At 36.8% G+C, this 14374-nt stretch overlaps 1 protein-coding gene across 8 annotated transcripts in view; it reads left to right on the top strand.

Annotated features, from left to right (window-relative positions):
- The first annotated feature begins 319 nt into the window (after positions 1 to 319).
- Positions 320 to 14374, top strand: part of LOC134804834 (protein lap4) — a 92157-nt gene continuing 78102 nt past the window's right edge. For 4 of the 8 annotated variants that reach the window (XM_063778117.1, XM_063778127.1, XM_063778162.1 and 1 more), the window contains exons 1-2: positions 321 to 644; positions 4052 to 4169. In XM_063778117.1, the coding sequence (XP_063634187.1) occupies positions 486 to 644; positions 4052 to 4169 (277 nt within the window). In that variant the 5' untranslated portion in view covers positions 321 to 485. Of the gene's footprint in view, positions 645 to 4051; positions 4170 to 14374 lie in introns of all 8 variants that reach the window. The other 4 variants (XM_063778154.1, XM_063778171.1, XM_063778143.1 and 1 more) reach the window with 2 other exon arrangements.

Here is a 14374-nt window from a genome sequence, read left to right as displayed (position 1 = left end):
TGCATTATTAGGGTCGTACATTAAATCCTTTTTTTTGTTTTTTTTTTAGCTTGTTGGTGTCGCCATTATAACTAAAATTATGTCAAAACTTCTATGTGTCAAATGAATTATAAATAAAATATATATTATAATATTATAAATAACTTATGATATCTTATGTTAGATTACGTATTGTTTTTCACTTTGAGTTGGCATTATTATTATTCATTTACGTTATGAAGCTTCTCAGTCGCATTTTTCGTTCATTACCACATTAGCAAATCACATCGTCATCAAATCTGAGTTAAAAACTGTCACTGGCAATGGCAACATTGATAGTTTGTGGCTTCGTTTTCTAGGGTGAGGTGCGAGTATATTTTTATGGATTATTTTGATATCGTTATCAAACGAAAATGCTGAAATAATATCGAAATTGAAAAGTGCTCAAATATGTGTCGTGAAAGTGATTTAACATTACATAGTTCGTTTGAAGTGTAGTGATCAACATGTTTCGATGTATACCTTTGTTCAAATGTAATCGCCAAGTGGAATGTGTAGACAAGCGGCACTGCTCGTTGCCAACAGTACCCGAAGATATTTTGCGGTATTCCAGGAGTTTAGAGGAACTTTTTTTGGATGCGAATCACATAAGGGATTTACCGAAGGTTTGTTTTCTGTAACCTATAATATAAGATCGTGGGCGTTCACCTTATCACTGAACTGTAAATAATATAACGACTACAACTTACTGTTGCTTGTTTTACTACGATTTGTAAAGAAAGCCGTGGTATGTTGTTGCATTATAGTCATCATACTCATAAAAGCTTTTCAAATAGGTATTATGTGATTTGACATACAATTTTATACATATTCACCTGGTAATTTTCACTTAGTAAACAAACCAGCAATAATTTTATACTGCGCAGCAGCTGATTTGCATAATTGAACAAATTAAGCTATTCAATCGGTTACTAATATTTATTATAAATTGTTAATAACGTTTTTTAAACAATTCCATAATCTTAAAAAAAAACCCTGAGTACACATAAAATATCTAAGCCCTAAGGTTTATTACATCAGGCATATAAATTTACTAGATTACTTTGTGGAAATTTTAGATATAGGGAATGTGGAACTATATACATTACAGCAGGAAAGTTAATTTAAAATACAATACCTATTTTGGTATTTCTTTGAAGCACCCTAGTATTGGATTCTGTTATAAATTTATTTGAATACCCGCTATATTGTATTTAATTTGTAATCTGTTAGCAGAGGTTGTTTGAAGTAAAATTTGGAATATATGAGATAATTTAGGCCACCCAGGTACTATTGGCAACCATAAAAGCTGTGAAAAACAAGAATGATGGCTGATATTAGGATGGGTGACCTGACCAAAATCTCATTTTAGAACTTACTGCTGTTTACTAAGTTACACTGAAAAGTCAATAGATTAAGGGTCGGTTGCACCAAACTGTTCGTATCGTTAAAGAGTTCGCAAAATGTTTATGTATGGAAAGTTTCATAGTAAAGCACCGGGGCGCGCCGGCTGACGTTGATCAGTCTGTCAAATGTGGTTGGTGCAACTAGCCCTAAGTGCTTTAGGATGTGATTAGGATGCAACTGAGAGTGTGCTAAGATGAGGAGGTGGATATGTTTAAGGGTGAACCAACTTGTACTCGTTAGGTTTTTCCATGTGTATCATATTGCAACTTTGAAAAATGTTTGTCCGATATTTCATTTGATCAATCATGTTTCTAAAACTTAATTTTTCTAAATGTTGGAAAAAGACATTCTGTAGAAGCCATTGGTTAGGTTAGCTTACAAACATTAGTAACCCTTCTAAAAATCTAATGATTTTTGAAAAATAATAGTTTAATGATACATTGGACACATAATGTTTCAAATTAAGTTGTAATAGGTAACCTTTCTATTATAACAGCAGATTCCCCTGGGTCACTATTAAAATCTTGGTTTTAAAATAAACTTATCATAAGCCCCTGCCATAAGAGTCATCAACCTAGCATATTTTTTATTTATTTATTTATATAGCCCTTTATTCTGAACATGATTGTTTGTTTTTAGTTTTGAATGTTTATATGAAGTCTCTTGGTTCAGTGTGCCTGTCGGCAAAGGCCTCCTCCAACTCCTTCCAGTATTTCCTCTCTCTTGCCACCCTTGTCCAGAGTGGTCCCACTGTGAGTATAATTTCGTCTTCCCATCGTGTTAATTGAGGGCCTTGCGATCTTGATCCATCTGTAGGGTGCCACATGAGAATTCTTTGGCTCCACTTCTCTGTTTTGCATCTTATAGTGTGGCCTGCCCACCTCCATTTTTGCCTGTCTATGTGGGTGAGGATGTCTGTCACTTTTGTTCTGGTTCTTATGTCAGAGCTGCGGTTTCTATCCTGTAATTTTACACCGAGCATGCTCCTCTCCATAGCTCTCTGGCACTTTGCAAGTTTATCTCGTTGTTTTTTAGTAAGAGACCAAGTTTCGCAGCCATAGGTTAGACATGGAAGCACACATGTGTTAAAAGTTTTGCTTTTTATCCGTATACCAAGGTTGCTTTTCATGATTTCTTTGAGTGACCAATATTTGCTCCAGCCGGATGCTATTCTTTTTTCAATTTCTTTATCCATTTGGTTCTTGAATGATATTATTTGACCTAGATATACATATTCTTCAACATAGTCCAGACTGAATCCATTAACTGCAATTTCTTGTCTCCTAGAATTTGTCATCAATTTAGTCTTGTGAGTTAAGCTCCAGTCCCACTGCCTCACTCTGTTTTGCTAGATCCAATAGCATGCATTCTAGTTCTTTTGGGTTTTCCTCAAACAAGACTATGTCGTCGGCAAACCTGAGGTGGTTTAGGCGTGTGCCATTTATGTTGAGGCCAAGGTGTTCCCATTCGAGTTTCCTGAAAATTTGTTCCAAGACAGCGGAGAATAACTTTGGTGATAGTGGGTCACCTTGCCTGACACCTCTTTGTATAGGGAAGTTTTTGCCAGTTGATTCTAGTCTAATTCTGCTTTTGCTGATTGTATATATCCTTCGGATAATTTCTACGTATACTTCGTGTACTCCTTGTTGTTGCAGGCTTGTCCATATACAGGTGTGGTTAAGGCTATCGAACGCTTTCGAGTAGTCGATAAATGCTATGAACAAAGGCTTTCGGAACTCTTTATACTTCTGAATTACTTGTTTTACTGTATGGATATGATCAATTGTACTATAGTCTTTCCTAAATCCAGCCTGTTCGATTGGTTGGCATTCGTCTAGTGTTCTTGATATTCTTTCTAGTAACACCTTAGCAAAAACTTTGTATATGTTTGACATGAGGCTTATTGGCCGGTAGTTGCTGATATTGTCTTTCGCACCTTTTTTGTGGATCAAGATGATGTCTGATTCTCCCCATTGGTTTGGGATTATCCCTGTTCTTAGAATTTCGTTAAATACCACTGTTAGGATTCGGCTAAGTTCTTCAACTGTTCCTCTCATAAGTGCATTGGGTATTTTATCTGGTCCAGGGGATTTATCTAGCTTCTGAGAGTTTATTGCCTTTTTGACCTCTTGTACAAGTATAGGTGGTACCACATCGCTTTCATGCAGTGGAAAGGCTCCGGTCGGTGGTTCAACGTTTTCTTGATCTGCACTTGAACCTAGCATATTAGCAGAATCTGTTAAAATTGTTTTTCTAACAAACTGCTATTGTCCCCTCTTAAGTAATATGTGATTCTTAAATTTAACAATTGCCAAAATCCAAAACCGATAGGTATTTGATATGTAAAGTTACTTCACAGTAGTATTTATAAACAGGTGTTCTAGACCTAGTTCTCATATAGCAGGCAATTTGAGTTGTTATTGTCATAATGAGGAAATACATTATGTGCCTATACTTGTACTGTCAACCTAAAACAACAAGTTAACCATATGTTTTTGCAACAATGCTGAACAGAGACATATTTTCTTTAAACTAATGTGCTACTTTAGTTTCATTAAAACACAATTGAACTAGATTTAAAGTATTATCCATATGTGTGTTAATGCCTACCATATTTTTGTTACAGAATTTCTTCAGACTCCACCGGCTAAGAAGATTAGGGCTTAGTGACAATGAAATACATAAACTCCCGCCAGACATACAGAACTTTGAGAACTTAGTGGAACTAGACGTCTCCAGAAATGGTGAGTACTAATAATTAATGTTATGCTACAAACTTCATTGGATAGCTTAGCAGTCATTATTTAAGAATGTGGATAGGAAACTATTTATTTCAGTAAACTATCGACTCTAATACTTCTTTATGTTTATATGAGTAGGTATAGTGTTAGTTGATAAAAGACAATTTTTAATGAATGAAGTTAACTTCTAGCTTAATAGCTCTGAAGAAGAGAACATTTAGAATAGCTCTGAAGGAGAGAACATTTAGAATAATGCACATAAAATTTAAAAGTAAACTGTCCATTTTCTATACTGATACTACTCGGTCCTAGAATTTTTTTAGGTGGTGCTAAATCTAGTCTTTGTTGAAGGAAGAGGTTTCCTGTCACTGCTTTACCATCAGCACTTCCTTTGTTGCAACACCTCATTGGCACCTAGCCTAGTCCACCCCATTATAAATAATTAAATAAATTCAATTTCAATTTTCAATTAATTTATTTATAAAATAATAATTTTACACGTCACATCATAAAAATATATCACAATTATTAATAGTAAATCACACACATAATTACCTACATATAAAACAATAATTTTGTGGTACCTACATATATCACATGCTTATTTTTGTCGAGTATGAATGTAGACAGTTAGTGGTTCGACTTTGTACTTTTTTTTTAATAACTAGGTAGGTACATACTTTTTACTTACTTAAGAAATCACGCAACGAATAATACGCAGCAGAGACTAAGTAAGATTTCAGTTTTGATACGAACAAGTTATTGTTTCTAGCAGTCTTTATGTCATCGGAGACTTGATTATAGATTTTAGGACCGATGTAGTTGAGACACTTTTTTGCCTTGGCCAACCGCGTTCGAGGAGCGCGGAGCTCCTGGCCGCGCCTGAGGTGATATTTGGGTTCATCAGCGTTTGACTGGAACTGTTCTAAGTTACATCTCACCAGCTTTGCTACCTCGAATATATTTCATATAACTACCTATAGGTACATACGGTTGTACAAAAAGGTATTTTACCAGCATACCGACCGTGACGAGCAGTTGTGCATGATTTCTTATCTAAACATTACATAATGTACAGTCACCTGTAATAATATGTTACTCTTCGAAGGCCTCAAAAATATGTGACACGCTCTTATGGCTCTACAAATAAGACCGTGTCAGATATTTTTGCAGCCTTCGTTGCGTAACATATTATTGCAGGTGACTGTACCTTACCTACCTGTTATACATAATAATAAGTATTTATCTAGCTGTTCTGATGTTTTTAAATGAAAACTGTCAAAATCTACATACCTACCTTGTTAATTACCTTTTACAATTACTTAGGTAATCAGTAAATTGGGCAACATACGCAAAATTAATGATAATGATTATTATGAACCTAATAATGATTTATATCCGTCATGCTCATCCGATTTTGGCATTACTTACATCAAGTCGCTTATCGTTAATAGAAGTAATATACTACTAGGTTCTTGATAGACGTCTGCCTGCATTGGTCCCAAAGATATATTTTTTCTAAAGAATCGTGTTTTCGGGGTTTCACTGTATATTAAATAGTTTAGAGACCTATAAAAAATGACGGTCTATCTAACAAATAAAGATGAAAGAAAAAAACGAATAAAGAAAAAAAACACTCAGAAACGTAATCATGCACGTCGCGTGCGTCTAATGCATGCGTCATCGCATATCTCCACGTAACTTTAAGTACGGCTCAGGTGCGAAAACAATAGTGCTCATTCAATGAAAATCGTCCTTCTCCTTACTTAGTTCTTACTACGTCACTGATGGTTATTATAAAAACATAGTTTACACGTTCTTAGTAGGCATAGGTAGCATCGTCATCATTGTTGATTGTTCTCGGGTTCTCAGGTGAATGATAAATTGCCACTAATTTGATGACCTGCTTTTATTCGTTGTGGCATTTTGAACCTGGTTCGCATAAGCTACGGGTAAGTAACGAAATGATGTGCACGGAATCCTGTAAAGAAGGAAAATGAAATTGGCTACTTTGAATATGTCCGTTTTCTGTTAAATTAAATTTCTGGGAATATTATATGCCTACGACGAGAACATAATTATCTTTTACGCCTTTTATGGAAGCCAATTTAATATTTCTATTAAATTCGTCCGTGAAACTTGAAATGTTTCACTGATCTTGTTTTTACGAGTTTGTCGCTACAATCACAAAAAAAATCACATTCCCTAAGCATTGTTACCCGAGTTAAGGAAACCACTCCACTTGGGGTCCACTTGTTAACCTAATCTTTAAGCCCAGCTAGTGACGGCACTTTTTTACGAAAGCGACCTGCCATCTCTGACCCTACAAGAGATTTTTTACAATTCGTATGTCGCTCTCACTCTAAACTAAAATAATGATGATGGTAAGACATTTATTACGTTAAATAATACAATTTTAAGCTTATTTCAATACAGTTGTGTGGTAGAAAGAAGAGAAATCTAATCTTCAAGGATGGGTATTCCACAGCCGTCTTCAGATCCAAATCTTTCTATCCTTCTTCTCGTTCCTCTAATTCTTAGAGAGACAGCTCTGATGATTGATATTTGTATTTTGACTTTGATCCAGTTGATTATTTGTGAGTATGGTTTGGACCATTTTTCATGGAGCTTAAGGGATGTTCTTTTTATGAAGGATTCATATTCCGTTCCGACAGCGCCATCACAGGAGACCACAAGAGGAGTGAATGAGGCTCTGAGATCTTCTGCAGCCAGGTCGTATTTGCGATGTTTTTCGCGAGCGTGTATTTGGGCAATCGTGGGCCATGTGAGTAGACCATACGAGGCGGCGTCGGCATTTACAAACTAAAATAAACCTTATTTCCTTATTTCCGTTTGATATATTAAATACATTTTCGTAACATTTTCATCGGTATATGCAGAGCTCGCCTGTTCAATAGCTAATTTGAATAGGTAATTCCTGTGGTGTCGTTGTAAATAATATAATAAACCAACCAAGAACTGGACCATTCTACACCTGTCCAGTGATGACAATTAGCTCACATGAGGTTTCCATCGACCTTGCGCGCTGACGGTCGCCTCTACGCAGCAAATCTCTGCTTAGCGCCTTCTCGTTATCTATACTTTTTATAGTACATATTTTTATTTAAATTGCTATCAGTTTACTTTTCCTAATTGCTTTTATGTAATTGTAGAATAAGTAATTAAGGACATTTACCCTTATTTCCATGAGTCCGGATTTGTGAGTCTTCAGGCTTAGTGCCGAGTAAAGTCTAGTCATCCAGTCATTTGTAATCTCCAGTGGAAAAAACTGGCTAACAATAACGTCCGACCGAATATCAGACCATCAAATCGACTAAATTTGCCATCTAACAGGTACAGGACAGGATCCAGGTATTGAATGTGGTTATATTACCCGACCCACTAAAAGTATACGTTGTAAAAGGAAGTGGCAATACTGCATTCCTCGCCATTCACAGTATATTTCGTTGCACCGGTTTATATGCGCGGCGTTTAAAAATAGAGGAACAAGACCAACAAGTGTGACATCGGTACAATGAATACCTCGTCGGGAAATTACTTGTCCATCGCAACAATGTTCATATTTTTGACGATACATAACTGTATATTAAAACTATGATGAAATTAATTACCATCTGGGTTTAAAAGGCAATGATTACTACACATGACAATGATAATACGATCACGGACATGCTCCATAAAATTTAAAATATTTATTTATATGTATATAAAAAAAATATCCAATGGCTGATATAAATTATTCAATGCATAGTAATCCCCGTACGTAATGACATTTGTCTGTGTTGCTTATTATTTTATTAATCACTACACATACAAGTACAATGAGTATTATACTCTTAACTTATCACTGCCTATCTAATTGCTACATTTTTCTTAAAAACATTTTACGTTAACCTAAGAAAGTTGAATTAGCTACGATATAAAGAACAGCGGAACGTTATGGATACCGTTTTAGAACCGTGCCTCGGGCGAGGTCTCGCAAATTATGCTTCTCTGTAACATACGGACGCTGCAAGCTGCAAAACAGAGCACGGCTATTTGCATATTCCTATAGAACAGGAAATGCTGACAACCAATGGTACATTTTACGGCCACTATACTTCGTGATTTTAAAGATTAGTAATATCTTTACCAAGTAAGCATTAGGATCTAAATAGAGGATTTATCTCTAGTCAGGTAACAACTTATTCAAAGATATTTTTTTCGTAGAAGTTCGGTAGTCTACTATCTTTTTAATGCTGCACGCTAATAATATTCAAAGCGCGAAAACCGTTTCTTGCGCCGTAGGAATCGGTTCTTTACTGCCAGAACGACGTAACAGGCCCCGTAGATAACATGCCAATCGCTAACGCTACGTAGCGAACGAAACGCAACTGTCACTGTCACACTAATATTGAAGAGTGATAGAGAGGCATAAAGCGATTCGATGGCGAAGCGCAAGCGATCGTCACCTTGACTAGGCCGCCTGTTTTCATTTCGAGAACATATTGTTTTAACAATATTCCCACATTGTGGCCGCTACAATGTTGCCTTTGGTGAAATATTTTGTAAATACTGTAATCGGGCTGTGTATCGTTTTGTATATGGGTGATGCCATGTAGCTATAAAATCATTGGCCAATCAAATTTATCATGATTGTATTGTACTGAACGTTCTGAATGGCTTCTGTCAACGTGTCAATCTACTCAACATTGCCAACCTTGCTAACCATACACCGGCACAACCACTGATCCTCTACTAAATAACTATCTAATCCTTAAAAATGGGAGAAATCCGGCCATTATTAGAAACTAGATAAGTATAGACAGCTCAGCTGTTCTCCGTCAAACGCCAACCAAGATGACCTACTACAAGGAGGCACCGAATTGTTGCATTGTTGTATTATTAAACTGCAAATTCTTTGTTTCTTCAATTGATCAACTTGTAATGGGATGGGATGTGTCTACCTAAGTTATAATTTACCCAAGTTGCGATGAAGCTTGATATTAATTAATTAAAGCTTCTACATTTTGGACTTTTCGTATTCCAGCCCAGAGAGAGTAACTTGTTTACGGCGGTTTAAGCACAAGCAAAGCAAGTTTAAGTTAACGAAGTAAACATATTAATATGTATGAGCAAGTTTTAATTAACACAAATTTACCAAGTTTTAGTACGGAGATGACTAACGTTGAGCAGTTAACGCTACCGATCCACGTTCACCATAGACTAGGAATCCTCTAGACCGAGTTTAGAGCAATTATTTCATGCAACCGATGATGCCAAAAATGCGGGGGTGCGCGGGACGAGGTGAGCGAAGTCCCGTGCCGTGATTGGTCCGTTCAAAGACACGGACGTCACACAAAGACACTTTCGACTCGAACATGGAGTAAAATTACCGTATGCGTGGCAGAGGGGGTAGCGCGACTATGCTAAGTCTGGTGGATGTTTTGTCTGTGACGTTCACTAACCTAGAGGATGTACCTTTGCATTGTTCACCGTTAAATGCTCCGTTCTAAATTTAAAACAATGCCGACGCTTTTCCAACTTTATTATATAGCTGTTAAAATGGCGAATAGGTATTAAACGGCATTACTGCACGGTTTATAGGCCATCCGCGGTTCATGAATATGATACGAGTAAAATATCAAAACACAAACACCATCCGTTTCATAGCATTTTTACTCAATTTAGAAACTTACGCGACTCGCCTTTGGCCGCGGCTTTGGTCGCGTACAAATGCGTCTATAATCATCAGTGATCGTTAACTTTCCAGCAATTTTGGTGCAGCATAGTAAAAATAAAGGATTGTCTTCAACTTTTTTCTAGGGAGAGGATTGGTTAAGGTTAATATTACTGTTATGAGCATCTGTTTGCTCTACTCTAGGTGGAATAGATAATTAGGGTTAATAACAGTAATATTAACCTTAACCAATCCTCTCCCTAGAAAAAAGTTGAAGACAATCCTTTATTTTTACTATGCTGCACCAAAATTGCTGGAAAGTTAACGATCACTGATAATCATATTCATACCTATAATAATATAATATAAAACGTTAGAAATCTCCTCCGTTTGAAAGGCTTCATTTCATTTGCATTCACTATATCTAATCTAACTTAGTTTGCCGGTCTTCGCTTATCGCCATAAGAATGCAGATTATGCAGGAAGCTCTACACGGTAAATAGTTGCAATCGCGGCGCCCCGCTGCGATATTAACTGCAACGTCTGACTCAGGGTTTTCCAACCTTTTTTATGCCCTCCTTGGTTTTTTCGTGCCTTATCTATTAAAATATCGTCATAGTAATGTTATTGTTATTCATTTAATACAAGCTTTTATCGCAGATTATACTTTTCAACAGTCTTCTACTACTTGTAGAGACGTTTAAAATAAATACAAACTGATTGAGGATGCTTTGTTTTATCACAGAGTTCCTATGACCTCCTTTGATATCCTTCGTCAGATCAGTTCCAATGCAATGTCATCATAATATTATATTGTATTTTCAGCGATCTTTCTACTACACATACCAACTAAAGTCAGATAATTCTTTTGATTTTTTTGAAGACAATATAACCCATAATTAGTTACATACGAATATTGTAAGTTAAACAAAGTATGTAAAAACCAAAAAAACATAAGTTTTATTTTTTTTATCTTATGTTTTAGACTCGCTTCACCCCCTTGAGAACTCCTGCATTAATAGATGGTAGCTACGATACTATGCGATAAGTATAGTTAGAGTCATTATTCTTTGGAGAAAACCATTTGTATGAAGAATAGTTGTTAAAATCGTCCTATTTAAGCAAAAGGTTAATTTTAGGCAACTTTATTAGATACTTATTCACAAATATTTTGTGTTTAATTTTAAGCTACTTTCCGTTCTGCGTTATTACCAAATGCTCTTAAGTAGATAAGGACGTTAAGAATGATGTCAAGCGATTAACCACACCGTTCTCAGATAAAGTTGGAGCTTTATGATATGTGATAGTGTTTGTTGACATTTCTGTTTAAACGATAACCCATAAATACAAGCTAAATTGAAACTTAACGTAGAACTCGATTTATTGTTGTCGAAAGGTATAATCGTAAATCAGTGGCTAAGGTTAAGCGTCGTCGCCGTTGGTTTAGCGGTCGTCTGGGTCGGCAGAGTGCTGCTCGGGCTTCGATGGCAGATCACTCGGCTGTTGACCCTGCCGCATTGTCCCCGGCGTGTGTTGCCATTGCTTTCGCTGGCGCGCGCGATATGAGCTCTATAGCCATCCAGCGTTACGTGACCTCGACATGCATAACAACTATGAGTAATCAGAAAGATCAATGATACTGGTTTGTCTGAACCTGTGACTCTCCTATGCCCGGTATTCGATTTTAATGACTCCCCTGTCTCCCACGCCGTTCACTCCACTCCCGTCGCTCGCGATCCGTGTCAGAGCACATCGTATCCCCATTTCACACATTCCTATTGCATTTCGCAAAGCTTTGCAATTCATTAAATGTTGCAGTTTGCCTATACGAGTAATCCTTGTTGATGCGCACACTGCCCTCAATTATTATTAATACATATTTCCTCCTTTACTTGGTTCTAATCACGAATCGAATGAAAATGCATTGCAATTTGCAACGCGGTGCCAACATTATTTAGGTATCTATCAAATAATTCGTGATATTATAGGGTTCATATTAAGGTAAGTAAGTATAAAGGATATTTTAAATCACGGTAACAAAAGAATAAGAACTGGCTTAAAAGTTGAACAATTTTGGGTTACCATGGGGGTTAAAAGGCTAACGTGCGAGAAAAAGCTATCCATAAGTAACGATCTTACGAAACTTAAATAACCAGACAGTGAGGTCACGGGGAACCGGTTCATTGCCATAATAACGTTATGTATGGTTACGTTACGAGCCAACATATTTAAGAATAACAATTTCCTATTGTGCTTCTATTTTTACCGATTTGTAATATTGATAATAATAGTCGTATAATAATTAATTACCAACGTTATGGTTGACTGACTTTGTGAAATTGTGTCTCTGTGTGTAAATACGCTCAATAACAGTGATGAAAACAAGTCACTTTGTGTTGAATTTCTTGTTCATGTTCACACAAAGTGGTCCGTTTTCATAGTTCTTGACTTGAGTGTATTAAATATACTAACCGGGTCACTCACGTTTATAGAGTCGATGATTGCTCGACATGTTTCGCTCTTGAGTGTATTGTTAAGGCTATTCCCTGTACTTAAGTATTTATGTTTTATTTAAGGACGGCGGAAGACTACAAAAAACCAAACTTGTTTCGTTACTGCTTTTTTTGTACGTTAAATTGTCCAGCGTAACTTTACCAACTGAGGCCTGAGTCAAACTTCAAACTTACGAAATTGTTGTTCATTTGGTGCTCATTGGTCATTTGGCTATTTAAGCCACCACATGCTACGCCACTGGGTTTAACTACCGTACTCAGTGTTGTACCTACCTACCTATCCTGTCAAACGCAAGTTTAAGGGCCATAAAATTGTCGCTTAAATATGTACTTTACACTTCACTGATAGAACATTCGTATTTTAGTGAAAAGGAGTGTAATTTCAATCGCTTATACCATGCATGTTCGATTCGACCTTTCGGGCTAGCCGGTATCAGTCCGCTCTCTGATTCATCATTATATATTATCACCAGCCAATTTGAAGAAATAGATGTATGAAACTGGTATATATCAAGATGATATTTCCTTCAGTTCCGAGAAACTCATTGGTATTACTTAAATCTCGAAGTGACGGACGGTTACTCTGGTCTGGTTAGCCTTTGCTTGTTAAGCAACAGGAACACACGATCAGTATAAAATCAGAGACTGAAAGATGTAACCTGGAGCAATGGCCATTTAGTCGCAGGTGTGCCGAGCATCTTGTGAAGCTGTGACTAATCCACACCCATGCTGAATTACCACTGCTTATAACTTTATGAGCGATTTACATTACATTGTAGCGTGTTCAGCTGTTAAATTAAAATTCCTCTCCTTGCTAATCTTGCGTTAAAATATAAACAAATGGAAGTGTTTGACTTGGAAACGGTGCGTTACGTAAGCACGCAGGTCGGTGTGAGCGCACGTATTGCGAACAATCTATCGTCTCCTTATTTGTTTGTTTATACTGACCACATAGCACCACGTTCCTATTTTCTTTTTATACCAACCGGCCTTATTTATTTCTTATCTAGGTTTATATTATTTACTATTTAGTTTTACTAAAAGTCATAAATAATAAGGTTTCGTAATCCTTTGCTATTAAAGTTGGCTGGAATTTATTGTACTTTATTATAAGTACGTAATATTGGCGCTGAAAATTGTTCAGTAGTCATTAGTGATGTGCCGACTATTGATTTGGCCGACTAGCCGACTAGCCGACTAATCGGCGCTCGAATGGCCGATTAGTCGGCCGACTAGTCGGCTAGTCGGCCAGATCATTGGTTTCGTATCGTTCAGGTGAAAAACAATAGTTTTACTCCTTTGGTTGCGCTATTTCATCATATTATTAGCTTGGTGTTCTCTACAGCTTCAAGGACCTATCACAAGAATTCTCGTTCAATTCCTGTCTTTCTTTTATTTTGCGATCCTGAGCAGATCGTCAGTACAGCTTGTAGGAGGTATTTCCAAGGCTCTATTTCCCGTACGTAGTTGCCAGTTAAGAACCTATCCCCTGTGGTCAGCGTCTTTACGATCAACGTGCCCTGTCTAAGTCTCTAAATTTTGCAATAACATTAATAGTTCGCCATAGCTCCACCATAAAAAAAAAAACAAACCCATACTAATATTATGAAGGCGAAAGTGTGTCTGTCTGTCTGTTACCTCTTCACGCTTAAGCCGCTAAACCGATTTAGTTGAAATTTAGTATAGAGATAGTTTTAATGTCGGAAATCATCCCTGAAGAGTGCAAAGGGGGGTGGAATTGAAAGAGTTAATGAAACGCCTAATAATTGAAGTAAGCAATGCGCGAATTGAATGATTGCTATTAGCATCATCCAGGCGCTATACCTACGAGTACTTTGGCTTTTGTCACTAATTCCACGCAGACAACGTCACGGGCTAAAGCTAGTACTGAATAATAATAAAATTATTTAATTATCGAACTTGCCCATGGAATTTCACGAGAATCAGTAGAGATCGACCTGTAGAGGAAAACACCATCCCACCAACATACGATAACGATCAACCGGTCAATTATA

The sequence above is a fragment of the Cydia splendana genome, chromosome 2, assembly GCF_910591565.1.
Source record: "Cydia splendana chromosome 2, ilCydSple1.2, whole genome shotgun sequence".
Taxonomy (NCBI): domain Eukaryota; kingdom Metazoa; phylum Arthropoda; class Insecta; order Lepidoptera; family Tortricidae; genus Cydia; species Cydia splendana.
Note: the sequence above shows the minus strand (reverse complement) of the source record. Positions and strands in the feature narration are given on the sequence as shown.